Here is a 21,413-nt window from a genome sequence, read left to right on the forward strand (position 1 = left end):
TGATACCAACCCCTCTGGCTCCACCACTCTTGATCCCGGGCGCAGACCTGAAAGGCTCCAACACTGCCACCCACCTGTTAGCCAGCCTGCTCCCCTCTCACCTGGGGCCACGGCCTTTGCATTTCCCCTGGGGCCCAAGGAGGAAGGTGCGTGACCTTGCTGGGTCCACGCACCCCTCCCAAACGCTAGCGCCCTCTCCTTTGTCCTACACATGATTTTCTAAACCGCCTTATCTGCAGACTATATCTTTATACTAATGCATACTTAATTGGTCAGTCTTGACTGTCCATATAAAACAATTTAATTAGGGTGCTTTCTTGCTTTGGAGAGCAAAGAAAAAAATCTGCCCAGTGCTTATTGTATTTAGCACCAATACAGGCAGAAAATGTAGCACAAGTTTTTGGTTGAAAGAGCACCTCTGTGCCCATTGAAGGGCGTTGATCCGAAAAGACAGAAAGGACAAGTAAAATCGATTTGAAGCGACCCTCTCTGTCCCTTTCACACCATTCAAAAACTCCATTCCTTCTAAGACAAAGACCAGCGCCTTGGGAATTCTCAGGGAAAAAGGACTCCAGTCCTACAAGCCTAGGGCACTTTTTGAAAATCTTCAATATTCCACTTAAAACCCGCACTCAGTGCTGTGACCCTCGAGTGCAGGTTTCACAGGAACCCCCTCGGAAGTGCCAGGTGGTGTGGCTGACAAATCCATGCTACCCTGCCTGCTTGGCCTTCTGGCCAGGCCAGCCTTTTAGGGTTAGTACAGCCCTCACCTTTGACCCCTGAGATCGGAGTGGCTGCCGGTACTACAACTCTGGCCAAAGTTAAAAGAAAACCATAACAAAAATTTTCTCTCCTCCCAAACCCAGGGAAACCAGTGCTGGTTCAGGTGGTGCCTGAGCCACCTTACCCAATAACCATCTCCATCCCCGACTTTTTTTTCTTCTTCTTTTTCATCTTTTGCAATGAATTGCCCTGGTCCTCTCTGGAGGAGGGAATTTAAGTTGTCTGGGCTGCATGGCTGGGGTACGGGTGAGTTTCCTGATCTAACTGGTCCTCCACCAGGAACCCCAAATGCCAGGTTATCCCACAGGCACCCAGGCTGAGGAAGGCGGCCATCGATCAGACCTGGCAGGAAAGGGAGGAGGGAGAGGAGGAGAGAGAAGGACAGGGGAGGGGAGGGAAGAGGCCCCGCTGTGATCACCTTCACCTGCCCTGGGCCGGGCCTTCCAGTTCAACTATCCCTCGACCTTCTGCTGGGGTTTCAGGGGGCGGGGGCAAAAGGGAGGGGGCACCCCTGAGTTACACAAGTGACCTCCTTCTACTAAGAGAATGAGTTCACCACCTCCCCAGAGGAGCCTCACCATCCATCCACTCAGTATAACTGATGAGACAAACCGCAAGGAAAAACTTCTGTAGCCCATACTTATGGTATTAATGAATAGTTAAAAAAAGATTTACACTTCTTATGATCAATATTCTGAGTTATTTTGCTCAAAGTATATAATTACAGTGTCTTCAGAGTTTTCATCATTGTTTGAGGTGGCAAAACCATTTGTAATTTTCATTAGCCAGTAAACATGTAATTAACATTCAGCACTGTGTTTAACTTAATTCCTGTTTAAGACAAGGACAAGAAGCAGCCGAAGAGCGTTAGTTCCATTTGTCAAGTCTGACATACATCTTACCATAACAGTTTCCTAAAATAAAAGATCCGTGTTTCCCCATTATTCTTCTCTTAAAACAAAACAAAACAAAAAAATCCATTAGTTAAAACTGTATTAAACTGTGAGAGGCAGCATAGTTTATTCTCAATTTTCACTAGTGACCGTTTTCCTGCTTCCTTTATTCGTTTTGGGGAGTGGACAAAGGGAGGGGGTGAATTAAGCATTCATTATCTGAAGGCATGAAATGGGGAACCCCTCCCCCCAAAAGAAATTGATTTCCTCTTCAGGAAAGTTCTAGAATGGGGACCGGAAAGGGGGGGGAGTCACAAATCCACAGGGGAGAGGGGGAAAAAATCACTTGGGGAGACTTGAGTTAAAAGTAGAAAATGAGGATTCCAACGGATTCCTAGGAAAAATGTTGCCCTCCTGTTTCAAGTTCTATCTTTGATCCAGGGTGAGGGGAGCCTGTCTGCCTGTCTGCGAGGCTGCTGTTTTTTCCCCCTCCTCTCCCACCTCGGTTTTTTTCCAACTTGCTTTAGGATTAGCCTCCATCCCTCTCGACCCCAAACAGTGGAATTTGGCTGTGCCTTGGGTCGTCTTGCTCTGCAATATCGCCTATGGTTGTTGGCGGTTTTCTGCTGAGGCTGAGCCGTTTGCTCCAGCCTACGACTAAACTCATTAAGTTGGGAGATTTTTTTCAATTGGACGGGTGTTTTTAAAGTCTCGTCTTTCCAGCCCCAAACAAGGTGTAACAACGCACTCTTCCTTCTAAGGAATGAGATGAGAGACAAGGATCACTCCAGACATCTCCTACCTACGGTTTGAGGTTTTTTTTCTTAAAGGCGAGGCTTGCATTCCTCAGCAGCTATGTACAAAGCTCCCTGAAACCTTGTCTCTCTAAAGTTAGTGTGCAGGGTTTTCCAAGGCTGAGAGCGCCTAATACATGGGGAAGCACTTCCCTGAGGTGGAAGATCTCTCCCCTCACCTTTCCTCTTTTTCCCTGCAGGCTAGTGCCTACTTTTTATCAGTTTGCACAATCGCTTAGATAAACACCGAGGAAGAGATTCTCTTTAATTATCAAAGACACATCTTTTCAGGGGGCCAACAAAGCGTTTATTTCACCCGCCAAACTAAAGGAGAGTTATTCCAGTTTAGGAGGAAGATGCAAGCGGTTTGGGACCTTGAACAAGGCAAATATGGTTTTGGTATGTTTACTTACAGTATTTTTTTTCTCTCTCTCTCTCCTTTCTCACTTTTCTCCTTGTGCTGTGTGGGGTTGGGGGATGACTTGGGGCTTTTCAAAAAAATCGGTTTGCTAATGTGTATGAAATGCCTAGGACTGTGGTTTAAGGGGTTCGGGGAAGGGGGGACAAAGTCAATTCAATGCATTGCCATATTTTATTAGATGTGTGTGGTAGGAGAGGTGGAGGGGGAGAGGGGGAAAATACAATTGCAAATCTGCCAAAATATGATTAAACCGAAGCGTTAAGACTGCGCTGCCTCCCATCCCTTCGTCCTGTCTCCTCAAACTCATTGCCTTCCATAGAGCAAACTAAAAATCAGTCCTATAAGCGTGGTTTTCCAAGCAGCAGACGACTCGGTTTTCTAGCAAAGGAGCTGCTAAGGCTCTCACTAAGTACCAGAATTTACTGTTCGATTTGCCTCTGCGCTTCATTTTGCAACCTTGTGCAACTGACAGCCAGGCAGGCAGGGAGGGAGAAAAGCCTAGCCCAGCGCCCTCGGCCGCGGTTCGGGTAGGCGAGCGCTCGGTTAAGCTAGGAGGAGAAACGCAACGAGAAGGGTACTCACCATCGGGCGGGGTGGTGGAGCTGGCGTGCGGGTTTCAGGCAAACGTTTACCTTTTTGCTGTCTATTGCAACCGCGCCGGGCTGACTTAAGAAGCAATTCTGTGCTCTGTCCAGAACGTTCAAGGAACGGTTCCTCATTTTTAAAAAGCCAGCGAGAGAGACGACAGAGACAGAGAGAAAGAAAAAGAGAGGAGGGGGTGAGGGGGACGCACATAAACCCAGTTCAAAAAAAAAAAAAAATCACCTCCTCGCCAGTGACTCGGGAAACGCAGAGGTGGCGAGATCCGAGTACGGTCCAACCAAGCCAGAGCCAATTAATTTTAAATCCTGAAGAATTATTCAGATTAAAATGTACAGAAGTTTCATTCTCCTATGCCTACGTGAGCCCAAAGTCGTTTCCCTTTAAGAGCTCCTTTTCTTTTAAAGTTGAATTTTAGGCAGCGAGGACTCTTACACTAGGGGGCAGACAGATACTGTACTTGCTCCAATCTTAAGCAATTTTTTCCCTCCCAGCATATGCTCTGATTTAGCACTGTAAATTTTTCAGAGGACCCAACTCTGACAGCCCCTGGTGATTTTCAAAGTACCACAAGCCAGTGGTTAAAAATTGCATTGACTTGGAAGTTCAGAGGGACACAATGGAAGCCCCTTTCCCTATTCATGGAGCTCCAGTGTGGTGGAAGAGAAAAACACACACGGACTAGATTGAGGGATAGGAGGAATTCAATGAATCCTGGAGGATGGAACTGGTTTCCACTGAGTTCAGAGTTAAACTCGGCATTTGCTGGGGTCTGTATTCATATTGTGATTTAATCTGTAAAGAATTACAGCCCATCAGGACACTTTCTACAAGAAAATTATATTCCTGGGTGTTTAGTTTTTAGTTTCTTTCTCTCTCTCTTTTTTTTTTCCAGATTAGGATAAATGTTTGTCCAACTTTCTCTAGCCAAATTAAAACTTACCATTCCCCTCATTAAAATAAATTTACATCTGCAATAAAAGACTGAGCTGGTTTTTTTTTTTAACAATAACAATATATTGATATTTATCTTTTAGTCTGAGAGCTTTTTAATCTTAGAGTCACAGCAAATGAGCATCTCTGAAGAAGACATTTAAAAATATTTTTTTTCTTCTCAGTCTTTAATCCTATCTCTTTTTCTATGCAGTAAACTTAACTACAATTTACACAGTGATTTTTTTCCCCTTTTGTAACAGCATTTTCATAACTGAATGAGTCCTAAAATACAGAGTGAAACACCTCTAATTTCATGGCAGCCCTGTGATCGGTTTCCTAGCAGGCTCCAATTCTGTAAGAGGTGGTTGGGAAATTCTTCATTTTCAATCTAAGCGATCAGAGCATACTTTAAATTCTCAAAACCTCTACATGGAGTGGGGAAGCTCTTCCTTCTCAAAATTGCCACTTCGAATGTTTATAAAAGGTAATCTTGCTATGGAAGTCTCCCCACTCAAGAGGCAAGATTATGATTTCCCTATAATCAATTATTTTCATCTTCTACTAAATTGAGATGGGAATGTCCATTAGATTTCCTATCTCAACCCCAGCCTTACCACATCTCTGCTGAACTTGCCCTAATCCACTGACATTTGTAGCATTAGGCAATTCCTGAATCAAAGAGGTTGAAAGGAAACAAACAAACAAACAAAACTCAAAACCTTCCCCTTTGAAATGATTTCTTTTCCCTCCTTCTTGTCCTCTTCAGGAGAAAGTTATATTGTGTCTTTTATCAACCTGAAATTCTCAGTTTGGCTTCACTCTGTGGCAATTTTATTACACACTAGGTTTATGATAGTTCAGTGTCCACTATAGGATTGTTTTTTGTGTGTGTGTGTGTGGGTTTTTTTACAACTTTCAAAAAATCTCAGCACCTGCAGCTTTAGTGAAATATGATTTCCGCGGAGAAAGAGTGAGGGCTTAGGTTGTTTCGGGGGTGAAGCTTAAAGAGGATTTTTCTTTTCCTAAAAACCAGCCCCTATGTGCCCATATCTGCACTTCGTCCCTCCTTCTTATTCTGCCAATGTGTGTAAAAAGAATTAAATGCAAAACTGCAATCTACACATGTCAATTATATGTATAGTTTATTTTTAAAAATGCCTCTATCTTTTCAATTTCTCAGCTACCAAGGATGCTTTTCTGTAGTTGTCAATTTACTCTTTATACTTGTTCATTTTTTTCCCTGGAGCTCAGCATCTTTTCTGTGCAATGTTTTAATTGTTCATAAACCTGGTTGGCTTGCCGGCTTACAGTTTTTCTTGGTGCTAAGTGTGTATAAGGGAGACACAATTTTCTTGTATAAATGTGGAATAATAATAGTCCACTAACTGGTCATAATCAAATAGCAAGTTTACTGCATTGGAATATAGTGTGCTCTGCAGGCAATTCTACCTGTTTGATGTTTAAAACCAAACATCCTGGAATTCAAAGACCCAAGTGTATCAATGATTTTAGCACATTGAGCAGAATGACATAGGCTATGAAGTTGTTCTTTTTGCAGTGACTCTCTTGAGATAGAATATGGCTTGTGTGTAGTTCTTGTGACTTGTACTGGTATTATTTCCAATTTGGGGCAGAATCTCTGGGTGTGTTTTAATGACTATATGAATGCTTAAAAGGAACTTGAAGAACAATGAGGTCTGTACTCAACTGTTCTATGACCTAGAAGCATAGTCGCTGAAGTCTTTGTCTGTGTACATTGACAAATGTGCATCTGATACATGTGCGCTTACATGTGTGTACAGAGGGTGTGCACAGGGGAGGCTTGGCGGCTGCCTCCGCCTGTCCATCAGCAGGCAGAAGTCTTTTCCCTCTCACCATGACTGGGTGTGTGGCAGGATGTTGGCTTGAGAGTTAGCTAAAACCAAAGAGAGAGGATAAAGTTGAGGAAAATTGATTTTAATTGCGTCATGACAATGAGATGAAGTCTACTTCTGCTTCTCAGCATCCGAGATGCTTTATTTGAGCAATTAAAATGTCAGGCCACATACCTGTGAAATGTTAACCCTACAAGGAAAAGACAAACGCTAAACGACTTTTTTCCTCTAAAAAAGAAACAAGAAAGTGAGCCATCAAACCGAGCAAGTGATCAGAGTTGATTAAGAGAAGGGTTTACCATCTCCCGGGTTTGGCCAAATCTTTCTTTTGGAAATGCTTGCAAGCTCAGTTCGTGGCACCTTCCCACCCCCTACCCTCTGCAAAGAAACCAGGGAACTTTTCTCTTTCTTTGGCATTGTGGGCAGCAAGATGCGCCGGGAGTCCCGGGTGGTGCGCGAGCGGCGGATTTCGTGGCATCGCCAAGTTGCGACAGGCGAAGTCCTCGATCCCATCCAAAGCCTCTCGCGGAGCCTTTAAGAGACGCTGTGTGTGCGCGCCGCGTTGGTCTCCCCGCCGGGGCAGAAATCTCGGGTGCAGGGTGTGGGGAAAGCGGGGGCTGCGCTCCCGGGGCCGGCACGGCCCATCCCCCGCTCGGCGGCGGCGGCGGCGCGGCCACTCGGTGCCCCCCCTCCCCGTCCCCCGCTCGCCCCGCGCCGCGGCAGCGACACCGCTCGCGCTAGGACCGGGCTGCGCCCGCGGCCGCCATGGCGGGGCCGCCGCGCTCCGGCCAATGACGGCGAGGGGGCGGCGCGCGCGCGCCTGGCCAGGCCAACCCCGGCTGCTGCCTTATAAGGCGCGCCGTCGCCATGGCAACGTGCGCTAAGTTGCAGCAGTCGTGTCAAAGTTCACTATATAGAGAGCTCAGTGAGCTGATCGCGGAGAAGCCACTTCTGCCAGCCCCGGCGCCTATAAATCGCATTCCCTCCCGCGCCCCCCTTTTTAGCATATTTGATCACTTTGATTCTCTGTTCTTTTCTCTCCGCGGTGTGTGTGTGCGTGCGCGCGTGTGTGTTTTCTTCTCCTCCTCCTCCTCTCCCCGAGTTGCCTCCTTTCTCCGGGTGCCGTGCTGCCTTTTTTCCCCTCTTTCATTCTTTCTTTCCGTCTTTTTCTCCCCCCTCTGCGCACGAAGGATGTGCTTCTAGGTGGTGATCTGCCCTCCTCTCTCTCTTTTATCATTTCTCCCCCGCCGCCGGCGAGTTGACTCTTTCCCTATGTGTGTGAGGCGGCGGCGGCAGCAGCAGCAGCGGCGGCTCCGGCGGCGGCAGCAGCGGCAGCAGCGACTTGAGCGGCGGCGGCGGCGCTAGACGCGGCGGCTCCGGGCCCGACCCGGCGGCTTCGGCGGCGGCTCCGGCGGCGGCGGCGGCCCAGGCGGCCCGCAGGGAGCGGCGAGCGGCCTCCACCCGGCGACTGCGGGCAGCAGCGGCCGGAGCGAGCGAGGCGCGCGCCGGGCGCCCGGGGCAGGCGGCGGCGGCGGCCCAGCGCCAGGACAACGCCGCGCAGCGCCCGACGCGGACCACTTTCATGCTGATTCCCCCGGATCCGGGCAGCGCTCCGGCCACTCCGCGGGCCGCCGGCCTCCGCCCCGGCCTGCCTGGCTCCCTGGGCGCACCCGTGCCCGGCGCCTCCGATCTCCTAGTCCTCCTGATTTCGATGGCTTTCCTGAATGGCTGACTGTGGGCTGCCCTGGACTTGGCCCCCGGACAGTCGCCTCTCCTCCTCCTCCACCTCCTCCTCCTTCTCCTCCTCCTCCTCCTCTTCCTCCTCCTCCTCCTCTTCCTCCTCCTCCTCCGCCAACTCCTCGGCTGCACACCAGCTCTGAGAGCGAGAGAGTGAACGAGAGAGGGAGGGAGAGAGTGAGAGCGAGCGAGATCTTTGGAGAGATTTTTTTTTGCCTCCTACTTCTGTCTTGAAGCCAGACAATCGACTTGCAGCTCTCCCTCCCCTCCCTCTCTCTCCACGTTCTGCTCCCACTCGCTCTCCTGTCCCCTTCCCCTCCCCTCCCGGCGGAAAGCCCCCCGAAACCAACAAAGCTGAGCCGAGGAAAACAAACAAAACAAACACACCGGGCCAGACAAGCAATCGACAAAACTTTGCAAAAGCAAAAACAAAAAAGGAAAAACTAACCAACCTCAACCAACCAGCCCCCGAGCCACCCGGTGCGCCCTCCCGCGCCCTCTCGCACCCTCGCACACACAAAAGGCGGCGCGCCGGAGCCCGAGACCCGGGAGCCGCCGCCGCCCCGCCGCCGCCCGCAGCCAGGGGAGCAGGAAGTCCGGACGCAGCCCCCATAGATATGGCAATGGTAGTCAGCACGTGGCGCGACCCCCAGGACGAGGTGCCCGGCTCGCAGGGCAGCCAGGCCTCGCAGGCGCCGCCTGTGCCCGGCCCGCCGCCCGGCGCCCCGCACACGCCGCAGACGCCCGGCCAAGGGGGCCCGGCCAGCACGCCGGCCCAGACGGCGGCCGGTGGCCAGGGCGGCCCTGGTGGCCCAGGCAGCGACAAGCAGCAGCAACAGCAACACATCGAGTGCGTGGTGTGCGGGGACAAGTCGAGCGGCAAGCACTACGGCCAGTTCACGTGCGAGGGCTGCAAGAGCTTCTTCAAGCGCAGTGTGCGGAGGAACCTGAGCTACACGTGCCGCGCCAACCGGAACTGTCCCATCGACCAGCACCACCGCAACCAGTGCCAGTACTGCCGCCTCAAAAAGTGCCTCAAAGTGGGCATGAGACGGGAAGGTATCGGCCTCTCATTTCTCCTCCCCTCGCCCGGGGTCCCGGGTCCCTGGGTGCGTTTGGCTAGCCTGCTCTGGGTAAGGACACAGAAGCCCCAAGCTCTTCTCTTCGTATTGCAGCGGAAAGGGTTTTTATACTAGAAGCGAGTTCTGCACTGGAACCCAGACCCCTAAATCCGCATGCTTTGGCCGACTGATTTCCTCCTCTATTCTTTCTTTGGGCTGTTTTCATTTTCTTTGCATTGATTGCGAGTTCATTGGAGTCCGCCTGTTTGCAAGGGATGGGGTATTTGTTGTTGTTGTTTTAAAGCCTGGTTTACTTCTCTCTCTCTCCTTGTTTTTCCTGCATGTTCAACATATGTCCCTCCTCTCCACCCCTCTCCCCAGCCCCCACCTTCTCAAAAAAAAAAAAAACCTGAGATTGTACTTTTGTACAGGAGGTTCAAATTACAAATGGCAATTTTATGCACTTCGCCGTATTAACGCTGCCGCCCGGGCAGCGCTCATGTGACCCTCCGTGGATTAACATTCTGCTAAAAAAAAAAATACCTCTGTTTTCTTTTTTCCTTTCACTTTTGAATCGAGGAGAGCGCAATAGGAAGTAGGAAAGGGTGGGCGAGGGGCCCTCGGAGGCTGCTTTCGCTCTGCGCGAGTTGGGTCTTTGTGATATAAAATTCGCCGAGCGCCGCGAGCCGTGTTCTGCCAATGGCGCGCTCGGCGCGGGGCGCGGGCTCCGGCTTGGGGCGAGCCAACGCCGGGGCTTCTTTGTGTTTCTGCGAGAGCGACTCTCCCGGTCCGGAGTCAGATAACAGCCTGAGCCGGAGCTTCGCCGGCTTTCCCCGGGCCTCATAGGCCATGCCTGGGCTCCGCTGGTGCCGGCCGCCTGCTCCCTGCCTCTTCCCGGCTTCCTCTCGCCTTGGCCGGCCTGTCTCTCTCCGCCCTCTCCCTCGGTCTCTTTCTTCGAGCACACTGATTAGACTGACGCCAGACCTCGGCTTTCTGCTTGTCTCTCACCAGGGGTTCCCCGCCGGGCTGGGGCTGGGGCTGGGGCTGGGGCTGCGGGGTTTGGGGAAGAGTCGTTCAGGGGTGGCCACAGGCCGTCTGGGGTGAACACTTGTGTCTTTTGCAAAAGCGTCTCACCCTCCCCCCAGACTCGCCCCTCCCGCTCTCTCTCCTCCAATCAATAAGAAATATCAGCTGTTTAGCTGTAAAGAAGAAAGATGCCCTCAGAATGCTACATCCCGCCCACAGCGCCGTGGACCCCGAGGCAAAGTGGCTAATTCTGGGTCCTCGGCGGACCAGCCCCGAGCGGGCCTCGGAGGCAAGTGTGCCCCTCTGGCCGTCAGAGCTTGCCTGGGTGGTGATTTGAGAGGAGTGGTGCCGGGAGCCCTGCGGCTCCCAGGTCTGTGGCAGGCCTGCCTGGTTCTTGCGCTGCTCGGGGTCTGGGCTAGATGGGGGTCGGGCTGGGGCAGACCCTGCTGGGGGACCTGGGGACCAAGGCTGGTCATTAACTGCGAAGTGTCTCCTTTCCTCCCCGCAGCGGTGCAGAGGGGCAGGATGCCGCCCACACAGCCGACCCATGGGCAGTTCGCGCTGACCAACGGGGACCCCCTCAACTGCCACTCGTACCTGTCCGGATATATTTCCCTGCTGCTGCGCGCCGAGCCCTATCCCACGTCGCGCTTCGGCAGCCAGTGCATGCAGCCCAACAACATCATGGGCATCGAGAACATTTGCGAACTGGCCGCGCGGATGCTCTTCAGCGCCGTCGAGTGGGCCCGGAACATCCCCTTCTTCCCTGACCTGCAGATCACGGACCAGGTGGCCCTGCTTCGTCTCACCTGGAGCGAGCTGTTTGTGCTGAATGCTGCGCAGTGCTCCATGCCCCTCCACGTCGCCCCGCTTCTGGCCGCAGCAGGCCTGCACGCTTCGCCCATGTCCGCCGACCGGGTGGTCGCCTTTATGGACCACATACGGATCTTCCAAGAGCAAGTGGAGAAGCTCAAGGCGCTGCACGTCGATTCGGCCGAGTACAGCTGCCTCAAGGCCATAGTCCTGTTCACCTCAGGTAGGAAGAACCCCTGTCCTCTCATGCCCAAGGACTCCTAGCCCAGGGTTAGGGCTCTCCTAGCCCAGAGAACTTGGGAGTCGCCAGGGCAAGCCCAGCCTCTCCCCTTGAAAGGCCAAACTGTTCAGTGCAACTTGAAGTAGGAACTTTGTATAGCTGCTGGGCACCACCAGGCCTGTCCTGGGCAGAGTAGAGAAAGGCTGGGGCTGCAGGAAGGATGCTGCAGACACAGACTCCCAAAATAGGCCATAGGGAAGCCTCTCAGGCCTATGTCTCCTACTACAGTATCCAGACTGGGATGCATTCTCCTGCTCCCTCCCTGAGCCCAGGCCCTATGGGCCTGCTGGGCCCCAGCAGAATATCCTCAAGCCCCTGGTTTTCTCTAGCACTCTGGCTGGGCTCCCAGGAGATGCCCCTGGGCACAGGAACTAGTGGGAGTAGCCTAGGCATTGCCCCTGAAGGGGAAAAGTTTGCCTGCTTACTCTGCAGGATTTGGAACTCCAGGCAAATCCAACCTGAGGGCAGCAATTTTCAAAAGCATATTCTTATTAAAATAATGCAGACTGCCAGGAGAGGGGAAAAGAGCTGTCAAGAAAGGGTGAGAGGAGGAAAGGGACCATCATGACTCCTCAGAATGTCTGCTGGAAGTTGCAGACTCTGGCCTCTTGCTTCCCCTGCCCAGGCAAACACTTAAGGCAATTCTCAAACAACCTAAAGTGTATGCCAACTTGAGGTGGATATGAATGTTGCTGGTGATATAAAACCATCATTGACTGCATTATGAAATCTAATTAGTTTGCATGTAGTTTAACCTGTGTGAGTAATAGATCTGATATTAATTAACTCTTGAGGCCAAATGATTTTTGAAAGTGTCTGGCTTTCCATTTGGGGCCACACCTGAGCCTTTTGGCTGCCTCCAGGCTGAGTTCAGCATAGCCCAGGTGGGTGGAAATCACCACCCCCCTTCACATTCTTGTACTAAGTTGTCAGCTGATCCCTTTGTCATGGCTGAGAGGGGAAAGGGGTTCCCAGTTAAGAATAACAAACATTTGGACATTGGCAGGGTTTGGAACCCAGTCACCCACTGCAATTTTTTAAGTCTGTAATCAGTAAACTAGGGGAGATGTGTAGTTTATGTGGCAAACAAAAAGGAGGTCCACAGTATCTTCCTTATTGTTTGAAAGAAGTCTGGGGAGTCAGGTCATTAGCTGAATCTCTTGCAGCTTCTGAGTCCTCAAACTGCTTTTACACGTTGCTGCTTTTCACATATAAAACCTCCCTCCACAGTCACCCCAGATTCTACCTTTGGAAGTCTTTAGGTATCGATCAGAGGGCAGAGTGTGGGCAGGGAAGTTGTATGCAGAGGCATGGATCTGGGTTATTTTTCTCATGAGCCCCTCATATCTAGAACGTTTGCTTGATGCAAATATACAGGCAGGATATTCCCTTACCCTACAGCCACTTTCACCCCATCCCACCACCCGACACTCAGCCCACATTCTCAGACAAAGGGGGTGGTGGTTAATTTCTTGATATCATTGTTAGCTCTTAGCCTTACCCTTGATCTTTCAAGGGGAAAAAAATGCCTGATACTGTTTTAAGAGTTTAATTTATGACTATTTGCAAAATGTGGAGGCCTGTGTGGAGAACGCACATTGCCTCACAAAGAGATAAAGGTTCCTGTTATCTGATTCAGAGAAGACACAGTACTGATGCTGAGGGAAGGAGTCCTATGCAAACAGATCTTGTAGTTTCTGACCATAGACACCTATGCATTTTGTAGACATGCACAGTCCTGGGTATGCATATGAGAGGGTTACATGTGTGTTCTGGTTCTTAGGGTAGAGATGGTGGTGGCTGATTTTGAATATCTGTTTTAATGATTCACAATATGCATGTGTTAACCCTAGTCTTGTCTGGGGAACCCCGAAAGGTCAGGTCACAACCTGAACCGCCTTTACCAAGAAGCTTCTCATTTCAAAGGCACTTATTGTATTTTCACGTATCAGAAAAAGAAAAGTGTTTTCCTGAAGATAACAGGGAGGGGGGGGTGCTTCTTGGAGAGACCTGGGTTTTAAAAAATAAAGGGGGGTGGGAGAAAAGGGAGAGAGAAGAAAAGGGGGGAAAAGAAACAGCTCAAATGAACAGAGAGATCACAGTTTGCATGGCTGCCCTTCAATAGGCTAAACTGACAAGATCAGTTTTAAAGGGCCACTTAAATCAGTTTCAAAGACTGGAGAAAAATGAGTCGCCCTCTTTGGGGAGAATCTGAGGCTGGGTCGTGGACGCCATTACTTGGGGCTGGGCCAGGTTGTTCCCCCCCACCACCACTACCACTGTATAATTATAAGCTGAACTATTATTTACAGAGGAGGGGGAAGAGTGCTGGCAGTTTTGGTTTTGTCTGTTTACTGACATGGGCCAGATAGACCCAATGCACTTTTGCTTGGGCCTCCCAGTGACCCAGCCTGAGGACTGGGGCAGTGAAAGCCTGTAGCGCTCTGAACTGCATTTTATTTTAAAGCAAACACTCCAAGACCATCTCATGCTCTTTCTCAACCCCCCCCACCCCCATCCCAAGTTTTCAGTACATAGACATTTGCTCCAACTCTGTCCGGTTGGGGCAGTTTGACAGAGCACTGTGCACACACCTCATGTGACCCATTTCAAACCTCTTAATCTGATGACTGAATTCTTCTTCTTCTTTTTTTTTTTTTTTAAACTTTCTTCCAGATGCCTGTGGTCTCTCTGATGTAGCCCATGTGGAAAGCTTGCAGGAAAAGTCTCAGTGTGCTTTGGAAGAATACGTTAGGAGCCAGTACCCCAACCAGCCGACGAGATTCGGAAAGCTTTTGCTTCGCCTCCCTTCCCTCCGCACCGTCTCCTCCTCAGTCATAGAGCAATTGTTTTTCGTCCGTTTGGTAGGTAAAACCCCCATCGAAACCCTCATCCGGGATATGTTACTGTCCGGCAGCAGTTTTAACTGGCCATATATGGCAATTCAATAAATAAATAAATCAAAATAAGAAGGGGGAGTGAAACAGAGAAAGAAAAGGCAAAAGACTGGTTTGTTTGCTTAATTTCCTTCTGTTAAGAAAGGATATAAAAGGATGTTACAAGTTTGCTAAAAGAAGAGAGGGGAAGAATTTAATGGACTGTGAATTTCAAAAAAAAAAGACTGTCAAATGAACTTTTACAGAATGCATTAAAAAAAAAAACTCCTGTGTCGGTCAGAACAACTTGCTACTTATCATTTTTGTATAAAAAGGAAATTAGTCTTTTTCTTTTTTTGGTAAATTTTTGAAAAATATTGCTAAAAGTGCATTTAAGGAGATTGGGAGAAAATTAGCAGAATGGGAAAGTAAGTCTTTTTTTTTTTTTCCAAATTATTAATTGTCCTGTGTCTATGTACCTCTAGCTGTTCTTTTTTGTACTTTTCTGGTTCCAAACCAGTTTATTCTGTGGTTCTATAATAAGTTTTGATATAATCTTGGCTTCTTAAAAACTGTGTATCATTAAAATATATGTTCTGCAAGAATTAAAACTGAGTCCATGAAAATATCATAGGAAGACATAAAACTTTAAAAGGCAACTCAAAGATGATGGAAACGCACTTACAAGTGGTGACCAAAAATTTTAGGTGGAGTTGAGCACTCTAATTAGAAAACTGGAGGAACCACATGCAACACTTAACTTCCCCTACCCTCCCTTCCAAAAAGACACCATGACAAACCTAGCTTTTTAAAAATATTTTAAGAAAGAGAATGAACTGTGGAATTTATTGGCAGCCAAGGAATGTGTCCAAGACACATGCTGAGGTTTTGAATAAAAAGTGAACTTTTGTAATTTGAATTGGGTCCCGCTTAGTTCTTGAATTGTTATGAAAATCCTATATCTGTTTGTATATTTGCAAACCCTTTGTATTATAATTGTTGATATTTTCCCTTTTTAAAAAATACCATTGAAATCAGCATGACAAAATAACACTGTTGGCACTTATAGGTAACGTGATTGATTCAGTATCTTAGAGTTTACAGTTTGTGTTTTAAAAAAACTGAAGGTTTTTTTTTTTTAAGTGCAACATTTCTGTATACTGTAAAAGTTATAATAACTGAACTGTTTGGTCGAGTCTTTGTGTGTTATATTCCAAGGAAAATTGAAAGTATTCAGAAATTAAAATATTATTTGATATCTGAAACCTGTTTGGCTGTCCCCAGTCACTGTCTTTCCATCCTGAAGAGCCCCTGTGAGCTCTCGCAGAGCAGCCGGGGGGCTCCATTTGTTTACTCCCCTCAGTCAGTTTGTTCAAAGGTGGACTAGTGTATTTGCCTGTTTAATTTGGGTGCGTGGGGGGGGGAGCTGAAGTTAATGGTTTATCTATGGTTTAGGAAGTGCCATACTGATATAGTAAACCACCCCCATTCAACCTAATCCTCCTTTTAATTAAAAATGGATTTTCCAGGAGAAAAAAAAAAAGGCCCTTATATTTGTCACACTTAAGTGCCTGCTTAGGGAAGGTATTGTGAAAAAGTATTAGAAATCTTGAGATCAGTATCTATTTTATGATCAGAAAAAAATACTCTTTTGTACATTTCTGACAGTTACGCAGAAAATCAGTCAAGCAAGCTAATCACAGCATTGTAAATAGAGGGCAGTTGTTTGCAAGGAGTTTTTTCCTTAAGTAGGTGTGATTTTTAAAAATATTCTGTGGTTCTCATCTAGTGTGGTTGTGGAGAGGATTTCAAATTCAGTGATATAGAATATAGCACTGAAGGGTCTATTTTTAATGTATATATGATAACTTGCAGTTGGGCTGCCTCTCCCCTCCCCCCATCACCTTCAGTCTGTGAGAGTATGGGCACAGGTCAAGGGAAGCTTTTCCATTGGAGTTATGTACATAAAAACACATCGACATTTTGACATTTCAGATTGTGTAGCTACAGTCTGTACTGCTCTTGGGATCCTTTGTCCTTAGAAGCCAAATTAAGAAAAAGAAGAGAAAGAAGAAAGAGAGAAAGAAAGAAGGAAGGAAAAGGAAACTTTACAGGGTGTGCTGATTTGGAAGTAGTAACTATTTGTTTGAGTCTTTTTTCTTCTTCTTCTTCTTCTTTTCCTGGTTTGGAGGAAGCTCAGTGCTGGGAGCTTGCAATTTTGTTCTTATTGAAGCTTTCCAATTTCCCTCCTCCCCTTGAAAATACTTCACCATGTTGTGGTTTGATTTTTAAGGGGGGGGGGGTCTGGTGAAGGAGGTGAAAGAAAAGGGATCATTTTTAAAAGTGTATTAAACTTTAATACTCATGAGATTCCAGTCAATACATGCAGACCAGAAAAAAATCTGTCTGATTTGTGCATTTGTGCAGAGTTCTCCATCTGACCCTCAGCTTCTTTCTGTAGATATATACATATATAAATATAAGTATGTTCTTATGGCACAGTATCGCTGACCTTTAGTTGGAGGTTTTGTCGGTTGTTTATTTTCTTCCTCTTGCAAGTGCTACCCATGTGAGTGTGTGAAGTTTCTCTAATAAGTAAAACACAGGCCCTTTTTCTTGTTTGTTTTGTGTTAGTTTATTGTAAACAGCCATTTGTTGTAAATTATTATTGGCATTAAATTATAATTTATGATTTTCAAAGCAAAAGACAGTCCCTGTTTTATTATGCTTTAAGCATGTGTTCTAGACGTTGGAAATCTCTCTCACACTCTTTTAAGTTTCAGCAATGAGCTTGGGGTCTGCGAGGCAGAAAAACAGGACCCCAAATTTTTCAAGCTGGTTAAAACAAACCCCCTTGTATATGTTTAGAGTGGCCGGAGGAGGATCTGTTTAGAGTCTTGAGTTCGGTTTAAGTTTATTGCATTTAAAGAAAGTTTTTCTTTTCACGCTGAGTTAGAACAAAAGATCTTTGCTGCGACTGAATTGGACAAAAGACGAGGGCTGGGACCCAGCGAGCGCGTTCTGTGTGAAATTGACGAGATCTTTAAAAAAGCTGCTAAACATGGCGACTCTTTCCCTTTAAGTGTCTCTTTTTCCTTGCTGGGTTTTTTTTTTTTTTTTTTTTTTCCATCTGATCTGAGCTCGCTTTATTTCTTTTCCCAACCCCGCTCCCCCTCCTCCTCTTGGCGCTCGGGGGTGTGAGAGAACCCAGTTAGTGGCGAAATGCAACAATAGTCCAAGGAGAGAGAGGGAGAGGGAGAGGGAGAGGGGCGATCGCTGCTTCTCGTCACTTTCAAACAAACCTGGGGGAAGACTGAGCCGGGGTGGGGGGTGGAGGGCGACGCTAGCCCGTTGCGTTCGCCGGGCTCGCGGCCGCCCCGGCTCGGCCTTCCACCGCGAGCTGGCTCTGCCCGGGCCGAGAGAGGGGCCGGGGCTCGAAGTTAGCAGGCGGCGTCCGGGGCTGGTCCCGCGGCGACGGCCGGGTGAGCATCCGGCCGGCTGCAGGGACGGGGGCCCGGAGTTGGCAGCGGCGGCTGCGGGGAAGTGCCTGCCCCCCCCCGCCCCCGCCCCCACTTACGTGTGGCAGGATTCCGCCTGCGCCCCCGGGAAGTCCGGGGTGCGGGCGCGCGGAGCTGCACTCCTGGGATGTGCGCGGGGCGCGGCGGGCGCGGGCGGGGGCGGGGGCGGGGGGCGGTCAGGGGGAGCCCGAGCGTGTGAAACTCTGCCTCGAAGCTCGCTTTTGACTTGGTCCTATGAGCTGAGCCAACATGGCGTCTCCCATTGCACCGCGAGCGCCGGGCTGCCAGGCACGGCAGGGCCGGGTAATAGAAAACACATTGGTTACCAAAAAGAAAAAAAAGGGGGTGGTGGTGGTGGTGGTGGGGGCTAAAGGCCATTCCGTCTGCAGGCAGAAAACCCTCTTTTAAACTCTTGCTGGCAAGTGAGCGCGGCCCTCGATTATTCTGTAATTAAGGCAGCAGAATCCGTAAGGAAAATATTGGTTAATGCAGTCACCCTCCCTCCTCTCCCTCCACCCCCTTATATTTAGGAGAGTTGATTTCATGTCTCCTCTCCCTCCAAGAGCCAAATTAGAAAAAAAAATTTAAAAAGTCTGTACACGTAAATGATCTTAGATGTTTGAATGGTATAGGGGGAGGGGGAGAAGACAGTATTTACAGACCTCGGTCAGTTCTCGCGCTCATTAATGCAGGGGCTGCGCCGGGTTTGCGCGGGCCGGAGCCGAGCTGGGGAGAGGGGCGGGCTGCGAACCCCGCCGGACGTAGGCAGAACTTGCTGCTTGCATGTCAAAGTTGTAGGAGAGGTGGCTTTCCGGACGGAGGGTTGACTGAGGGTGCGCGGGTGGGAGCGAGTAGGGGCAGACGGCCGGGTTCCGGGCGGGTGGTCGCAGGCCCCACAAATGCGTGAGCCTGCATGGACTGCGCCCCTGACAGGAGCGCAAGTGCAGCGGAGGATACTCTTTCTCTAATAGGTTTGAGAGAGGGCAAGGGCGGCCGTGGGAGAGGCTTGGCCTCCCAGAGAGGACCTTCCGAGAGCCTTTGCAGAAACAGTGGATGGGGGCCTACGACTTGCTCTTGCCAATAGAGAAGTCGCCCCCCTACATCCAATTTCAGCCCCAGCCCCAGCCTGGAGAACCCAATCCCTCAGCCGCCTGGGAGGGGAGCGAGGTACTCTCTGAATTCCAGGCCTCGTCAAGATTTATTGAAGTTGGGTTTAAAAAACGTGCTTCAGATGATTTTTCCCATTTTCTCAGATTTCAAAGGCTCCCTGCAGTGCGGCTGCCTAATTAATGGTGAAATTCAACTAAATCTAATTATGCAGTAATTTTAAAGCAGTTAGTGCTGGGCGTTGGTTTGTAATAGGACCCCAGTTTTTTAAAGTTTGCTTACTGTGTTGGTTTAGGGGAAAGCTATCTTTTGTATGGTAAAGAAAGACAGGGAAATAGTTTAGCTGCACGAACCCCAGGGCTGAGAATCGTCCCCCAACACACCTCTATTTCCACCTCCCGTTCTATCTCATTTTCCTTCTCTCTTTCTTCTCTACCAAGCTCATGCTAAAAAGCTAAGCGAGGTGCTAACCCAACAAGGACACTGGGTTACATAGTCAAAGGGGAAAGGGGGAATCTTTCATATGAAGATACAAAAGGCTCTGGGATCTGCCCTCCTGGATGTATCTGTAAATGCCGGAAAATAGGGAAGGGACTCTCATCTGTAATAGAGAACAGATTTCCTCCCCTTAACATCCATTGTCATTAAGGTGCAAAGCTGACTCTTGGAGTTATAAATCTTATCGTCCTTTTGATAACACACTTGTAATAAGTTAGCGTCCTATTCAAAGTGAACTGTAAAACTGCCTCATTTAATATGGCATTTGTGTCATTAAAACTTTTATTCCCCCTCCCACCCCCGAGTCTTGCAGGTTTGGCCTTCCGGCTAGGGCCTCTGTGGGTAGGGCCAAGAAAGGTGTGAGAGATGGGGTTGCCTGGATTCAGCCTCTGGATGTTAAACTGGGGTGAGAGACCCCTTGGCAGAAAGGGGCTGGGGGGATCCCCCTCCTCCCCCCAGCGGCCCCCTCGAAATGACGTTCCTTGAAAGAAACATGCTTGTGATTAGCTAAGCAAACACATCTGCTTTCGGAGTTGGGCCTTCGTTAATTAGCTGAACAAAGGGCCGTTTTGCTTTTTACCTTTTGCTGGGGGAGAGTGTGTTATTTCAGGAGTGTCGCGGGCCCTCCTCTTTTCAATTGCAGCCACGACGTTAATTTTATTGGGATTACTGATGGGAAATGAGGTGGCGCAGGCTTCCGAGAGGAAAAGCTTGATCATTACCCCCTTTGGAACTATATTTTTCCACCCAACCTCCTGCTTGCGAGGAGGGGGTGGGGGGCGAACTGCGCAGCAAGTTCGGAGCAATTGGAATCAGGCTCGCGGTACGCTGATCTCGGGTGACAGAGCGTGTGTTGAAGCTGAACTCTATAATTTGCGCTTCTGTTCCTTTATTAGGCCTGGACAACGAACTAATGAGCTTTGGCCCAGTACAATGTCACTTGTATTTATTTTCTTATGGCAACTTTGAGATAGCGGAAGTGTTCTTTACTAAGAGCCGTGGAGGGCCTGGGGTCCTGCTGCCTGCTGTCCGGGCCAGGTCCGTGGCTGTGTCCCGGGAAAGCGAGGGTAACGGTTAGAGCGTTCGCAGAGCTGGCAGAGCCTGGCGACTGGGCTTTTAGGCGAGGCCAATGGGGCCCTCGGGAAGGTGTTAGGCCCTTTGGAGGCTCAGGCATCGCTGCAGGCTCAGCTCCCCAAGGACGAGGTCGAGGGGCTTGGGGCAAGTCCAGGGCAAGTTCCCAGGCAGGAGATGGTCGGAGGCGCAAAGGTGGCGTGGCTTCCTTACGGCGCAGGGAGGAGATAGGGTCCTTCGGCAGAGCCTGCTGGGCGTAGGAGCCCTCAGCGCGAGCGGAGGCCACCCGGCTGGTGGCCTGGGCGTCAGCTTTGTGCTGCGGGAGGCCTGGCCCAGCTCAGTGGCTGTCTGGTTTGGGGGTGGGGTGAGGTGGAGAAGATGCTTTAAAGGGTTCTTTGGGTTCTGAGAACGCTGAGGCTTCCTTACCTCTCTACCTAGTTTGGCTGTTCCAAAAAGTCACAGTTGGAAAGGCCTGGAAAAAGTAAGGGGGGGGCGGGGACAGAAAGGGTTGGCGGAGACAGCGCAGGCGTCCCTTGTGCCCTGGCAGAGAGAATACAAGGCCCCCACGCAGGGTTGAGGGGGCCAAGGAAAGGGAAGCCCCGGGAACTGCGAGGGAAGTGGTACTTCTCCGCTCCGCAGCCCGCGACTTCCCGCGGCTCTCGCCTCGCTCCCCGCCAGGCAGCCCTTGCTAATAACGCCTAGGCTCTGTGCCCCCTCCCGCCCCATCTCTCCTCGCCTCTCCTCCCTTCATCCCTCTGCCTTACCACCCCCTCCCCACATCTTCCTTCCTTCCTGCAAATGGGTGTTAACGTGGGTCTTTATGTTCTGTCTATAACTAGGATGTAATCACGCGCCCCATGCCTCTCTCTAAAAGCATTTAATAAATGTCTATTAAAGCGCTACAAATGTAAGATGAATTTAGTGGCGCGGCTGCCTCCCTGAATCCGAACGGTAATGATGGATTTATCAACAGGGATTCGCCTTCAGCACAGCGAGGGAGGTTTACTCAGCAAATACGTCCGCGAGCACCCACCCAAATGCAATCATTTGACCCCCTGCGGGCGATAGCCGCCGCGCCCCTTCCCACCGCCGGCCGGCGGGCCAGGATCGCCCGGGGCCAGCGCC

The 21,413-nt window shown here is 49.7% G+C and overlaps 1 protein-coding gene and 1 long non-coding RNA gene across 4 annotated transcripts in view; one reads left to right on the top strand and one right to left on the bottom strand.

Annotated features, from left to right (window-relative positions):
- Positions 1–3,895, bottom strand: part of LOC105871252 (uncharacterized) — a 107,327-nt gene extending 103,432 nt beyond the window's left edge. The window contains exon 1 of the long non-coding RNA XR_012920086.1: positions 3,474–3,895. This is a non-coding gene — a long non-coding RNA (uncharacterized LOC105871252). The remainder of the gene's footprint in view (positions 1–3,473) is intronic.
- NR2F2 (nuclear receptor subfamily 2 group F member 2) lies at positions 2,411–16,800 on the top strand. Of its 3 annotated transcripts, none has more exons than XM_012764502.2 (3): positions 2,411–2,869; positions 10,634–11,161; positions 13,895–16,800. In XM_012764502.2, the coding sequence occupies exons 1-3, from the start codon at positions 2,827–2,829 to the stop codon at positions 14,167–14,169; spliced, it is 846 nt and encodes a 281-aa protein (XP_012619956.1). In that variant the 5' UTR covers positions 2,411–2,826; the 3' UTR covers positions 14,170–16,800. The 3 variants fall into 3 exon arrangements, with proteins under 3 accessions (XP_012619956.1, XP_012619955.1, XP_012619958.1); XM_012764501.3 differs by lacking the exon at positions 2,411–2,869 and adding an exon at positions 8,040–9,097; XM_012764504.2 differs by lacking the exon at positions 2,411–2,869 and adding an exon at positions 9,048–9,171.
- Positions 16,801–21,413: the final 4,613 nt, after the last annotated feature.

This window comes from Microcebus murinus, chromosome 7 (assembly GCF_040939455.1).
Source record: "Microcebus murinus isolate Inina chromosome 7, M.murinus_Inina_mat1.0, whole genome shotgun sequence".
Lineage (NCBI taxonomy): Eukaryota > Metazoa > Chordata > Mammalia > Primates > Cheirogaleidae > Microcebus > Microcebus murinus.